The sequence below is a fragment of the Phaseolus vulgaris genome, chromosome 8 (genome assembly GCF_000499845.2).
Source record: "Phaseolus vulgaris cultivar G19833 chromosome 8, P. vulgaris v2.0, whole genome shotgun sequence".
Taxonomy (NCBI): domain Eukaryota; kingdom Viridiplantae; phylum Streptophyta; class Magnoliopsida; order Fabales; family Fabaceae; genus Phaseolus; species Phaseolus vulgaris.
This window is the reverse complement of record NC_023752.2, coordinates 2,304,030-2,318,422: the sequence shown is the minus strand read 5'-3', so window position 1 is coordinate 2,318,422 and position 14,393 is coordinate 2,304,030. Positions and strand designations below refer to the sequence as shown.

The following is a 14,393-nucleotide window of genomic DNA, read 5'->3' as shown; positions in this document are numbered from 1 at the left end:
AGTTTCTGATGTACAGAGACAACTATAGTTTGCACGAGGGTCTCTGTTCTGTTTTCTTCTGCTTTTTTCTGTCCCTTTTCATTCCTCAATTTCCTTCTCCACTCACATTATTTTCATCTCCCCTTTTCGGAGAATTTATTTCACAGGAAGAAAAAGGGAAAGAAGCTATAATATTGTAAAATAAAAACAAAGGGTGAATGAAGAAAGTTTTTTGTGTATTGAATGTGAGTTTTTGTTTAGACATGTGAGATGTGCAGTTGAATGAGGTTATGTAATTGAAGGAGCAATTGTGGGTCTAAGTTAGAGCTGAGAAAGAGTCCACAAATTTACTAGAGTCCCTTAAGCCATTTTTGGTGGTTTATGAGTTTTTTTTTTTCTCTTTTGGTCAATTCTGGTGAGGTTGTCATGTAGTTCTTCATGATGTTTGGCTCCACATTTTGAGCTATCTCAATCGTGGATAGTTTGGCCATCATACTAGTACTTCTACTAGATGTTATTTTATAATATATCTCAAAGTTTCACCACACCATAATGGGATTGGGGAGGAACATTTATTGATCACTTTGTCTGAATAAAGCCAATGCATACCATTTCGATCACGGCTCTGTTTTTGGCTGATTCTATCGACCAGTGACTGTCAAGAAATTTCAATTTTTTTCAGCTCTTCGTTTTTTCCTTCGATAGGTGTACTATAATCATCAACTTTTGTTATCTTCTTTTGCTCCAAAAATGTGCACGATTGTTTGTATTTTTGTTTCGACGTGATCATTCATGAACCATCTCATTCAGTTTTTCTTTTCCACCAATGAATCCCTCATGACATCAATCTTTTCTGATTATGTGGTGCATAGCTTCATTTCACTTTTCCACTGCTACGGACTCTTTTCTATCAACTCATTATATGCCCCCAATCAATCCTCACCTTCCTACCCAATCTAACCTTTTCTCTTCTCTCTGTAAATATATCAAACACCTTCTACACAGTTTCACCTCTTTTTTCCTTTAAATTCACGCCTTTTACCAACATACTATAATACAACTCATGAATAAGCTTATTTTTTAAATATTTGATTTTTTTATCAATGTAAGAAAAAAAAATGGTAAACACTTACTTTCACCTAGTTTCAGTGTTGTTTAAAGTGAAAAATATGTAATGTAAAGTTTTATTATTTTTAACATAAAATGCTAAAAATAGGAAAACAAATATATATTTTGAAAGAAACCATATATAGTTTACCTTGTTCCCTTATTTTTAGACCGTGTGTTTGAGTACATTAGAGAGAAAATAATATAAGAGTAGGGTACTTTTTTCGAAGTAGGAGAAACCAATAATTATTTTTCTCATGAATGAGAAGGAAATTTGGTTGTGTTTTTCAATGTTTTGTTGTAGATGCTTTAAAATAAACTTGTTCCACAACTTAAAAACTAAAGGCACTGGTGTAACAATTCATGCTCTACGTGAGCTTCACTCTACATAATAAAATTTGTATATATTTTCTAAGCTCTTTATTTTTAATTTTACAAGAACATGTATATATTAAAATTTTAAGCGAGATTGTGTCACGCTAATAAGAATGTGTTCAAGAATAACAGTATATAATAAAAAAAATCTAGATGCCTAATAATGTCTTAAGTTTTAGATTAAAAATGTTACTTTAACAATTCATGTCCTATATTGGAGATCTCACATCGACTAGAAATTAGAGTCTTTCATTATATAGGTGAGTGCAAACCTCAATTCTATGAACCGGTTTTATGGGATTAAGTTAGACTTAAAGTCCACCTTGTAATATTCTACGTGAGCTTCAATCTGTATAATAAAAAAAAAATCTAGATACCTAATAATGTCTTAAGTTTTAGATTAAAAATGTTATTTTAACTCTCATATGAAATACTATATTTTTTTTGCTAAATCGATGTTTTTTTGGCAGAAAAAAATCCGTAAAACAAAGAAATATCAATAATTCATTTTTAGTATTTTTTAATATAGTTTTATTATAAACTAAATTTATTGCAAAAAAATATTTTCTTTTCATAGTTTTATCATTTAAATTGATAAAATTGTGACTGATGCAGTCACCATTTGGTATGTCTTGATTAAAAACATGAAAAAGATGGTATATCTAATTAATTGCTTCCTATTGAAACCGTTAAATGACGCATCTGGGACCATATCTTAAAACATAAAATGAAATATTATCCAAAGATTCCAATGAAGATATCTGAAATGTGGCAATCTTCTTTCTCTGCTTGCTTCTCTTTTAACTACCATAATTATGTCACCAAATCTTACACGTGTCTGCACACGTGGAAATTCATAACTTTTCTTCTTTTTACTTCATCTATTGCCCCAACTCATTCCAAAATAGGAGTATTTACTCATTTGTTTCAATACATTAGTTATTTTAATTTGCAAATTTTATAATCTCATAAATTTAAACATTTTTAAGTTCATTAAAAAATTTACCGTGATTGATTAACCTAGTTTACTAATCATGCGATTGAATTTATGTATTAACCTATGTAGCGCACAGACACGACATAGACAGACACTGATACGATACGGACACGAATACGGAGATACGTAAAATCTTTAAAATATAGGACACAGAGACACGGATCTATATATTATATATGTTGGATTAGGATTCCTTAATCATATAATGAAACGTTGTGAATAATGATTAAATAATACTTGGTAAACCCGTGATCGTATGGTTGAGGGACAAAGACATGATCTTGATCGGGTTTTTCTTTAGGGTGTATCTCTTTGAATGAAATTATGTGAGTAGAGAGACAAAGAGATGAGAGGCTCGAAAATCCCTTTAGGGAATGAGTTTCGGCCGTGTGATGTCAGAATATGAGGGTGTCTCTTTGTCTGGTAATCTCTATTTATAATACACCTAAGGAAAAATCCTAATTATTTATGGTAAGAGTAATTACGTCCATCGAGTAATTACCAATAATATAATAAGATAAATATGATAATTGCTCGTTAGGTTATATTTTTTTTAAGTTAACTCTATATACAATTGTACTTACCTCAAATAGTAACAAAATTATAAACTCACATTCTTATGTTTTAAAAAAGTAAAAATTCTCTAAAATCCATCATATTATTTACAAACTTTAATCTTAATTCAGAGAACCTACATTTTGTTGGTACTTTCTCTCAAATTCTCATTGATCTTCTCCTAAAATGTGGTAGCATTATTGATGGTAATCCCTTTGGCAGTGAGTGAGGCTAATGAGTGTGGCAACAAGCATGTAGCAATAACGAAACGATGGGTGATCATGCACCTTTCTTCTCCTAGAGATTCTGAAAAAAATGAAAATGAAAAAGAAAATAATAGAGGTTGCTTGTGCAGACCTATAAGTGTAGCAGTAGCAGCTAGACTGAGTTGTGTTCAGAGGTCAGAATGAGAGATGAATGGTGATTTGTTTTGTAGTTCTTTTCTTTACAACTTTATGAATCTATTATTCTCATCACACAACACAGGAGAAAGAGGAGAAAGAAAGAAAAGAAAGAAAGAGGGTGAAAAATCCGCATGATGATTGAGTACACGTGTGGCAGGTCCTATCCACGTGCACCTGTTTCTATCCTTTGAATCCATCTATTTGTCTCTTCTTTATCATATCTTTTCTACTTTTCTCCATTCCACGCTTCCATCTAACCAAATGTTCTTTTCTTTACCTTTTTCCACTCCCCTTCCTCCAATCACTCATCGTTTAATATTATTATTTTTTTATTATTTTCTTCTCCACACATACTTTTACTAATTATTAACTATACTCCATCAAATAAATAAATATACACACGCCTCTTTTTAATCTCCAATTCAAGACAATTTTCTTTTTCATTCTTTAATTTGAAAATTAATTATTTTAGTCCCTCCAATTGTACGAAATTCCTATGCTTTCTCTTGTAAAGAGACCAAATAAATAGAGAGGTGGAAGGGAAAAGAAAATAAATAAATTAAAAATTAATTTAAATAAATTATTTAGAATCTAAATAATTAGTAAAAAAAATTTAGTTTACTAATTAAACACTAATTTATAAATCATTTAATAATAATTTATAAATCAAAATTTTTTTAGTCTCTAAAATGTTATCTAATTTAATGACTATAGCAACTAATTATTTTTTGTTTCTAAAAATTGATTTTTATTTCATGATTTTCTTGTAGTGAAAGTTACTATAAATGACTTAATAAACTAAAATTATTTTAGAAATTTAGAACAAGAATAAGTATGTAGAGAAAATCGGATATTGGGATGACTATACGGACAAGAAGATGTATGTATATGTTTGTCTTATTTCTATATCTAATTTAAAAAATCAAGTATTACTCACACTCATATCCAATCAATGAGCATTTCTCATCAAATCGAAACAATTTAAGACAGCAACAAAAAAGCGAAGAATTATTGTACATAAAAAAAAGCTCGAAAATCAAAACACTAAAATGTTAAAAACATAGAAAACCATAAAATTTTTGTCCTCTTAATTTTGTTCGCAAATTTGCGAAGAAAGTTGAAAATACGTATTTATTTTACTTAATTATAATTTAATATCCTTTCTATTTTTAACTTAAATTATTATTATTATTTTAAAATAAAATTATATTTTAAATTAAAAAATAAAATTAAGATTATAAAAAAATAATTATTATAAAATAATATAATTAATCATATTATATATATGTAATAAATTATAAACATAAATAATAATAATAATAAATATACTTTTTAATAATAAATAAATTTATATAATAATTATATTAATTAAAAAAATTAAGATAAAAATAATAATGTTATTCAATATAAAAATAATTTTTTAGCAAATATTTATAATTATAAATATTTAAATAATATTTTAAATAAAAAATAATTATAATTTATAAATAAATAAATAAAATTAATTTTTTAACAATTTTTAAATACAGAAATAAATTTGTAAATTTACATTTTTATCAATTAAAAAAATATAATTTTAATCACATCGGTCACATCACTCTCAAATTTTTAAAAACTTTTTATACATTTTCTCCTCTATTTATCTTAATCCAAACATTTTAACATTCTTCACACTTTTCCTTCAAATCATTTCAAATTCACTGTCTTATTTCCACTTCTTAACCCAAACAAACTCTAAATAAGAAAGATATATTCATTTGTCTTCCTATTCATATTTAATTATATTATAAGAGTCATTTTAAAAGAACTCTCAACAACATTTTTACCTAATGAATTATCAATTACACACTAACACTTTCCATGTTTTTCTATTGGAGAAGAGAGTTTTTTTAGTCCTATATTTTTCCCCTTAAACATCCATTTCCTAAATAATTATTGTTCTTTCCTTTTTTTTTCCGCCTTTCACGTTATTTCTCAATCAAACATTCTTCTAAAGGCTTGGTTTGTACTCGTTTAATAATTAAAAATATAAACAGAAATAGATGAGATTATTTGACATGAACTTATAATAGGTTTAAGTAATAATATACTATTTTAGAAAAATAAACTAGACTTAATTTTGTATATTCAATAACATTTTTGAAATTGGTTTGATAATGAAGTTGTTTTAGGCTCTTTTTAACTAATCTAATTAGAATTGTGTAGAGTGTCAAGTTTATAAGTTTCAAAATTTGTTAAACTCAACTCAATCTAGCTAATATATAGTATTGACAGTAAAATAATAACTATTCTAATTTTATTAATATGTTATGGGTGTGTCATTGCACAAAAAGAACATAATCAGAACAAATTTGTGGTTATGCCCTTTCTTTGATACTCAAAGTAAAATTGGTATTTCACTTATTATTTTATTTATTTATTTCAAACTTTTAGTATGTATCATTATTTTATTTAGTTAGCTTAATAATCCTATCCAAATCAATACAACTAAGATAAAATAATATAACTTAAAAAAACTAATTTGATTGGATATTAAATTAGATCAAAATCAATCTAACTCTCTTATCAATAACATTCCTACATGTATTGTATCATTTATGTTGTATTCCTTATGATGAAAAAAAAAACTAAAGTTAATCTAAAACAATACTCCAAGAACTAAGATTGACTAAAAAAGTATTATGGGATTATAAACGATCTTTGTAAAAAAAAAAATGAGAGATTAAATTAATAATATTTTTCGAGAAACTAAAATTAAATTTTGTAATAAATAAACGACTAAACAAATACTATACTAAAAAAAGGACATATAACTGTCACAAAAAACTAATTAGTGGTGATAATGATAAATATTAATAATGTTATGTGAGAAAATTATAGAAACTAAAATGGATCAATATTTCATTTATTTAATAAAAGTAAAAGTTATAAAAATAATTAAAAACAGAGTTAACCATATTACTTTCTTGACATCCTTCAACTGTAAAATTATTTAAAATTCGATTCATAAAAAAGTTTTACATAATTTTAAATTAAAATTAAAAATATTTACAAATATTTTCTGTCTTCAATCTCCTAAAACTAAACTTAATTATTAATCTATTTACTTAGATTTAGTTTGATTTATTGTGTTTTAAAAAGTTTAATTTTTTTTATATTTTAAAATAATCTAGAGGTTCATTTTATTAATTTAAAATTTACATCATCACGTCAACAGTTTAATTCGCTACAAAAACCTTTTTTTTAAATATGTTGATAACACATTATTCCCTTTTTTAAATTTGTCACTTTTTATTTATTTTATTGAGACACTTTTTTGCTTACAATAATTTATATTGACATAATATTAATGATGTCACCTTTAGTTTCATGAAACATAATAATGTCATCTTTTAATTAATGTGATACTGGATAGTTTAATAATCAGCGTCTATAGAAATTTTGGACCTTATTTAAAGTGCCACGAATCAAAGTCTAGAGTTAAAAAAAATCTATATAGTTTTATTTTTATTTGTAAGTTATTTCATATAACTTTTATAAATAGATTGAAATTATTATTTCATTTCATTTGTCTTTTTGTTGTATGTGTATTAAATTGTGTTATATGTTATTTTTTGGTTTTTATATATTCATAATATTTTTTACTCATCTTAACTTGTCAAAATTAAAATTATAAAAGAAATAACACTAAAAGTTGATATATTGATAAAAAAAAAGCGGAGTCAAACAATTCATAAATGCAAGCAATAACCATTGAGTTATTATAGCAAAAGTTAATGGATTAGTTTAATAGTATCACTATTAATTTATTGAATGATAATTATATCTAACATATATTTGTAATACTTTGAAACAATTAATCCAAAATTCAGTGGTAGAGCATAAATTTTGAAGGGAGAGATCCTTATATTGTAATGTGTATTAGCATTGAACTTCTTTTTCATAAAGTAATTTTTTTAAAAATAAATTACAATATATAGTTTAAATGAATGAATTTGATATTAATTTATAAAATTATAAATAAAATGAAAAATATTTATAATCCATCTATTGTAATTGAAATCAAAATCTATCTAATCTATGACACCCTGCTTGTTACATGTACACAACTGTTGACAGCTCTTGAGAACTGAGTATGAAAGATCTGCATGAAACTTATATGAATTGATACGTAATTTGTGATCCTTTTCCTTAAACAATTGAAAAATATGAAGTGAATTTTAATTGGAGAAAACGTATTCATATTGTTTTGACCAAAGTAACATCTTTATATAATTTGCATTTTCTATATAGTTTTCATGTTTTGCATAACACCACCATATTGCTGCTAAACTTTTGCCATCTAAATTTCTGCCAAATGCTTAATTGCAACAGTCTGAAAATAACTCACAAGTTTACCATAATCAATCACTTGTTTTGTTACAATGAAATATAATGTCCCAGAAAAGCACTTTTTCAAATGTAGTTTGGTCCTTCAGGAATTCCAAATGCAAAACTTTATGCCATGGTCAATACAGTGTCAATTGGAGGATGGATTTGAGTAACACTTAGACAGATAGAAGATATATAAGGAGGCTTGTAGCTATAGCTTATTTGAATCAGAACCATCTCTGAAAAGGAGATTGAAAATCATTTGAGTTTAATATGCAACTTTGATCTCATCAACATATATATGATTCACTCTGATAAACTTAAGCATCATATAATATGTAGTTGCTGATAGAATAGTTTGGCATTAATAAGGTAGTTTTAGCAAAAGATTCTTGGGTTTGTGGTGGCTGGCTCCACTTGACAATAACAAACACCTCACCCCATGTGTAGAAGGTCCCCTTTGGGTTTGTTTGATAGTTGAGGAGTGCTTTTGTCTTTGCTGTTGTTTCTTTCATTCCCACTGATGCAATTTGTATTAAAATCTTTCATTCTCTTGCTTTCAGCCCACATTAGGTAACCTTATGTTAGAAAGGAGTACCAAAACCCATGTGATCTGGTGTCTGCTTGGTCAGATTGAGGATGAAGCTCAAGAACTTGTGGGGCTGCCCTGGGACAACTCTTGTGCCACAAACAACAAGGGAAAATGATGCCTGATTGCATGTTACCCCCTCGTGGGAATATCGTACCTTGGTACAAAAACAAAGCTTTTGACAAGTACCAGACAGTTAACTTGTGAGCCCCGTTACCAAGTTTTGTACCTTCCCTCTCTTCCAATTCAACAAATCAAACCTATCAAATAATGCACACTCCATTGTTGCGATTTCTGTTTAGTTTTCAACATTCTCAATTACTTTTTAGGCCTTGAAGTTGACATCACATAAGCCATTCAAACTAAATTAGTTATCATCCTATAACTGTTTTTAAATGTACTCTGGTTTAGATCCATTCATCATTTTAAAGTATGTTCAGAAATTAAGTGCTTTTTAAAGCTTCTTGGACTTAGTAAGTCATTAAAAAAAGAAGGCCCATAATTATAACCATATCTCCTACATTAGGAATTCATCTCTCAATCATTAAGATTTCATGTTAAATTTCACTGTTCACATAAAAAAATAACTGGACAGTATATGCATGTGGGCATGCTTTGAATTAGCTATCAAGTTTTTGTGATCAGTGAATCATGAAATTAAACACTTTTCACAAACTATGCCACAAAAACCGTCCACAACCCCTTTGTTCTTTCTTTTTTCTGCAGTGAATTACAACTTCCCACTATTATTATAGCAGAAAGGCACCAAATGATCTTGGAAGAGAAAGCAAGCATTAGGATAATCATCGGATCCTGTATTCTAGGCACAATATTTTTCAGAAAAAAGGTGAAGATAGATTAGTTTTTTGTGATATTTTAATTGTTGTGATATTGCAGCATGTGTGAGGCACTTACTAATCTACCTAATCACATGGTTGATAAGAAAATAAAAGTAGAAGGGGTGAGAGTAAGGGATTAAGGTGGTGAATAATAGAGATTGCACAGATAAATGATTGGTTGAAGTTGAAACTGTGAAGCATTGAAATGTGTGTTTGAATGATGAGTGTAGATTCACAAGCTAAGGTTGACTTGAGACCTCTTTTTGCTCACAATCTTATGGGCTCCCTCTGACCCTGACTCTCTGAATATGTGTCGGTGGATACATTTACTATACAAGAATATGAATGGAATGACTCTTCTGAAGTAGGAGTATCACATGTCGAAGTTAAAGGTTGGCCCCAAGAAATGTGGCTGGCTAATCTCAATGCAAATCCTACTTTCCTAATAAATCTACTTGTACAACAAACCAGTTTCATTTGTTTTCCAAATTCAGATTTGAAAATCCTAAAAGCTTCGTACCAACACCTCATTTTTTTTTCTTCCAATGAAATGATCAAGCAAATGGGTGTCTGAGGGCACGCTTCATTGATGCAAAATAGAAAAATGATTCCCTCAGTGAAAGTGATATTTCACATGCGTTTGAGGATCATGCTTTCAAAGTACTTTTATTTGTTTATCTGCAATTGCTTTCTCACACACACCTATGGGAGAGCTAAAGAATTGAAAGGAAAATAAAAAAAGGAGAAGCTGAAAAGGATTAATTAAAGTACACTAAACCAAAAGGAGACCAAGGAAAAATATTAGATTTGCATGGTGAAATACAACTAAGTTGTTATGGATTTAAGCCACAAAAAGCTTGACCATTGATGTTTGTGTAGATTTAAAAACTGATAAGGTTTGTGTGTCGGGTCATAGGGTAGCGAAATGAGTAGCGAATGCCAGCAAATGGTGTTGGAGTTAAATGGATATGAGTAATTGTTTTGGGATTATCTTTTTGTTCTTTGATTACTTTCGCTTTAAATCATTCTTAAGTTGCAACCCATTATTCATACAGCAAAACATGGGAGGAGCATAACTGTGTGTGTATCTTGTGCTATGATTGAATAGCATCCAAAGAATCATAATGCATAACACAAAGAGGATTCTGGATATTTTCAATTGGCATCTTCACATGTACTTTCATCGCTTCTTTCTTAGTAGCTTCTCATGCACGTGGCCTTTATTTCATATCAACATACCCATCCATTTCATTACTCTCTTTTTTTTCAATATTAATATGCAATTAATTCTTTTTTTTTTAATTCGATTCGATTGAATGTTATTTTGGAATTTGAATTTTGATTCAATACATAAATTATATGACAAATTCTTCCTTTCGCTGCAATACAAATAATTTTTGTATTTTAAATAATAGAATCTGAAATAACAATTTGAAATACAATATATTCACGATTCTATTCGAATTCTACGATCCGAAATATATTGTATTTTGAATTTTAAAATCCATATTATATTATATTTTAAATTATACAATTTATAATATAAATATATTTTGGAATCTTAATTATACAATAAAAAATTTATTTTATTATGAATTATACAATTTGAAATACAAAATTTATATTATAGATTCTAGAATTTGGATTACAATTTTTTATACTTCATAATACAATTTTTTTTCCTTAGACGATGAAGGTAGGGATTGCTAGTGACGTTGAATGTGGAAGGTGCTATGGTGATGACGTTGGAGGTGAGGTCTATTGGAGAAAATGAAGAAGAGGGTAAAATTGTAATTTCATTTCTTTTAAGGAGATGAAAAAAAGACATGGAGGTGCAAGAAGAAATTGTCAAATTATAGTACATTATTTTTTGGTCAAAACAATGAGGAATAAAAGTCTAACGGCAGCTGGGCCCAAGTTCTAGTTTAGGACTGTTTCTTCCTGCATCTCCATATCTTCTTTTTGCCACTTCCATACACAACATGAAAATACATTTTTGTTCTTCTTGTGTCACCACCATAGAATAGTTTTCGGATTATGTAATTCAGAAACTCATTTGAAAAAAGACTTTTGGATTACATAATCCGGAAGTTAAATAAGACTTCCAGATTATGTAATCCAAAGAATAATCATGCATATGAAAAATGGCTTCCGAATTATGTAATCCGATAGATAATTACAAATTTGAAAAATGACTTCCGGATTACGTAATCCGGAATATTATAAAGGGGCAGTTTTGGAAATTTGAAAACTTATGGAGGTGAGAGAAGAAGGTATGGAGGTGCAGGAAGAAACAGTCCTAGTTTAGCATTGGGTTATTGTGCTTATACGAATGGGCTTAAGCAAAGGTCTTCCTTTTGAACCTCTTTTTTCTCATTTCGTCCCCCATGCCATTTCGGTAATTATTATGGTTTATATATTATGTAAGCCCAACTTTTATTTTTCTTCACAATCCTCCTTTTTTATTTTTTACATTTTGAGAAAGTAAGAAAAATAAAATGATTGTTAGAATCCTAAAAGAGGTGGCAAGGTGTCTCTGATTAAACACGGTTTCTTTAGACTTCTCTATGAAAATTCATGAAATTATTATTAGAATAATTATGATTGAGTTCTATTTAGCAAACATCTCAGTCATGTGTGTCTAGTAATCCATAAAATCTGGTCAACTTATGTCATGATTGGGTTATTGAGCATAAGATGAGTATTGATTAATGACGGTTATAATTCTATAATTAATATGGTTAACATTTTGGAGATTGTTAACTTCACCAAGTTTTCCTAATATTGATTAATCTTAATGCTGGTTAATCTATCTAAACATAGACGAATGATTCTAAATAAAACAATTCAAAAAAATCAAAATACTTATACATCTATTATTACTTATGAAAACATTTAATCCTCTTCATTGGACAATAACATAATAAAGAATCACTAGTGATAAGAAACAACAACAATGGTTTGTTTACAAACAAAATTCCAAAAGACTTTATGTTTAGCACTTTATTTTGCACAGAAAAACTGATAAACTTGGTTTTTCTTCCACAAGTTGAACACTTAAGATTTCTTGGTATTCTGTTTCATTTATCCTGGCTGAAGAAGTGGTTAATGGTTGGCATAATCTCTGGTGGTCGAGTACGAAGAAACTTCCTCAGACCATGCTCAGCATATTTCTCTCCCTCTTCTCTGTTATCCAACACTGCCATGCTGCGTCTAGTTTTGTTAACCCTATACCAATTTTCCGACCAAAAATTAATCACCAAAATGCTGCATTCAATCCATAATCATATCATTGTAATAATAACTTAATTAGAAAACGGTCAAACCACAAAGATTCTTTACATTGGGAGTATGTTTGCAAAATATTCATAGAGTTTAGTAACGTACGTCCATTTGTTTTCATCTTAAGATGTGTTTTAAGAAACACCCACCTTAAAAAAATACGTTGACAATGTAAAAAACTTTATACTAATTTCATATGAAAATTAAGCTCTTATGAAAGTCAATGAATTTGAGTTGAACAAGCTTTACCTAACATCAGGGTTTCCGAGCAGATTTCTTGTTAGTTGGAAGACACACATGCTGGTGACAAAGGTCATTGCAGCCAATAGAGGGTAAACCTAAAAAAGATAAAAGAAAGAGAAAAAAACACATAAATAAAGATTAGATTAATAAATGTTGTAAATTAAATTATGCATGGTAGTACCTCTGGTTTCATCCAGCGCCCCATGAAAATGTTCCTCTCGTGAACCTTAAAAGTGTTTTTGCTGTTGTCACAACGAACAACTGTGGTTTCGATCTTGATTTTTTGTTGCATGGCCTGAATTTCTGTGTGCCATCTGTATAAATAGTAGTTGGTAATGCAGAATTTGGAGGGCTAGTTAGAAGATTTGACATGCAAGTGTGGCATACAGTGGGCTGTGTTGAAGCATAAAATATTTGACTTTTGGAGAAAACTAGGGGCTGGCCTCATGTTTTTCTGGTTTTTTTAACGTAAGAATGACCCAAATAATAACCAATAGGGTAATGCAGCTATTCACGACAGCTTCAACCAGAGATAAAGATGAGATATGGAAAATTAATATCACTTTCTTGTTTGAAGGGACGAAGAATTGACTTCTTAGGTCAGACTCTTATTTTCTTCATTTGGTGTCTCTCTAGATTTTTTTTTTCTAAACTATTTAATTTTTAACTATTTTCTATCCACTTTAATACACACGACGTCTTAATTCAATCAATGAATTATTTATTTTATCCTTTAACGGATTGTTTTAATTTTAATTTGTGAGCTTATAAATAAATGCATGAGAGTTTTTTTCTTTAATTGGTGTGCTTTTATTCTAAGTATATTTTTATCATAATATCTTAAATACCATTTTTAATAAAAAATTAGTTTAAATATAAGATAGAATGATTTGAATTGTAATATTTTAAATACTTAATGATTATATGATTTTCGTATTTTTTTTAATTTGTGATAATATTTAAGTTAAAAATTATAATTTGTTTTGATTATATCATGGCATTAAAAAAGATTTAGTTTTTTATAATTATTTTTGTGTTTCAATAATAACGAATTTGCTTTATTTTCTAATTTTTAATAAACTCATTATTACCAATGAATAGTATAATTAATTACTTTTAAAATGTTGTATTTAAATTATTAGAAATAAAGCTGAATATAATAGGATAGATAAATTATACTACAAGAAAAATCATTAAATAGAAATCAATTTTAGAGATAATAAATAATTAGATTTGATAGCTAAAATCTTGTTAAGTAATTGAATTTTAATATAAAAATTAATTTAGAAATTTATTAATAATAAAAAATATTTTAATCTTTAAAATAGTATTTAATTTAGTTAATATAGTGACTTATTATTATTTTTAAAAAAAATTAATTTATGTTTAATGATTTTTTTTGTAGTTTTATAATTAAATTAAAGTTTTTTTTTCTTAATAAATGTGTCAATAATTTGTTTAACTTTTTCATTTCAAATAAATCCTTATTTTATATATGGTCACTTATTTAAATCACTTTGTTTCACTTTTCAAATCACCATCTAAATAATTTGGGACAAAGAAAATGGATATTTTTTTTATTAAGATAAACAGATTAAATAAAATTTATTAGGGATGGAAAAAAAACTTTATTATTAGAGATAAAAACATGT

At 27.8% G+C, this 14,393-nt stretch overlaps 1 protein-coding gene across 1 annotated transcript; it reads right to left on the bottom strand.

Annotated features, from left to right (window-relative positions):
- Positions 1–12,137: 12,137 nt before the first annotated feature.
- LOC137825805 (uncharacterized) lies at positions 12,138–13,071 on the bottom strand. Its single transcript, XM_068631594.1, has 3 exons — positions 12,923–13,071; positions 12,748–12,836; positions 12,138–12,444 (listed from the first exon to the last, which is right to left on the bottom strand). Exons 1-3 carry the CDS (start codon positions 13,031–13,033, stop codon positions 12,297–12,299), a joined length of 348 nt encoding a protein of 115 aa, XP_068487695.1. The 5' UTR covers positions 13,034–13,071; the 3' UTR covers positions 12,138–12,296.
- Positions 13,072–14,393: the final 1,322 nt, after the last annotated feature.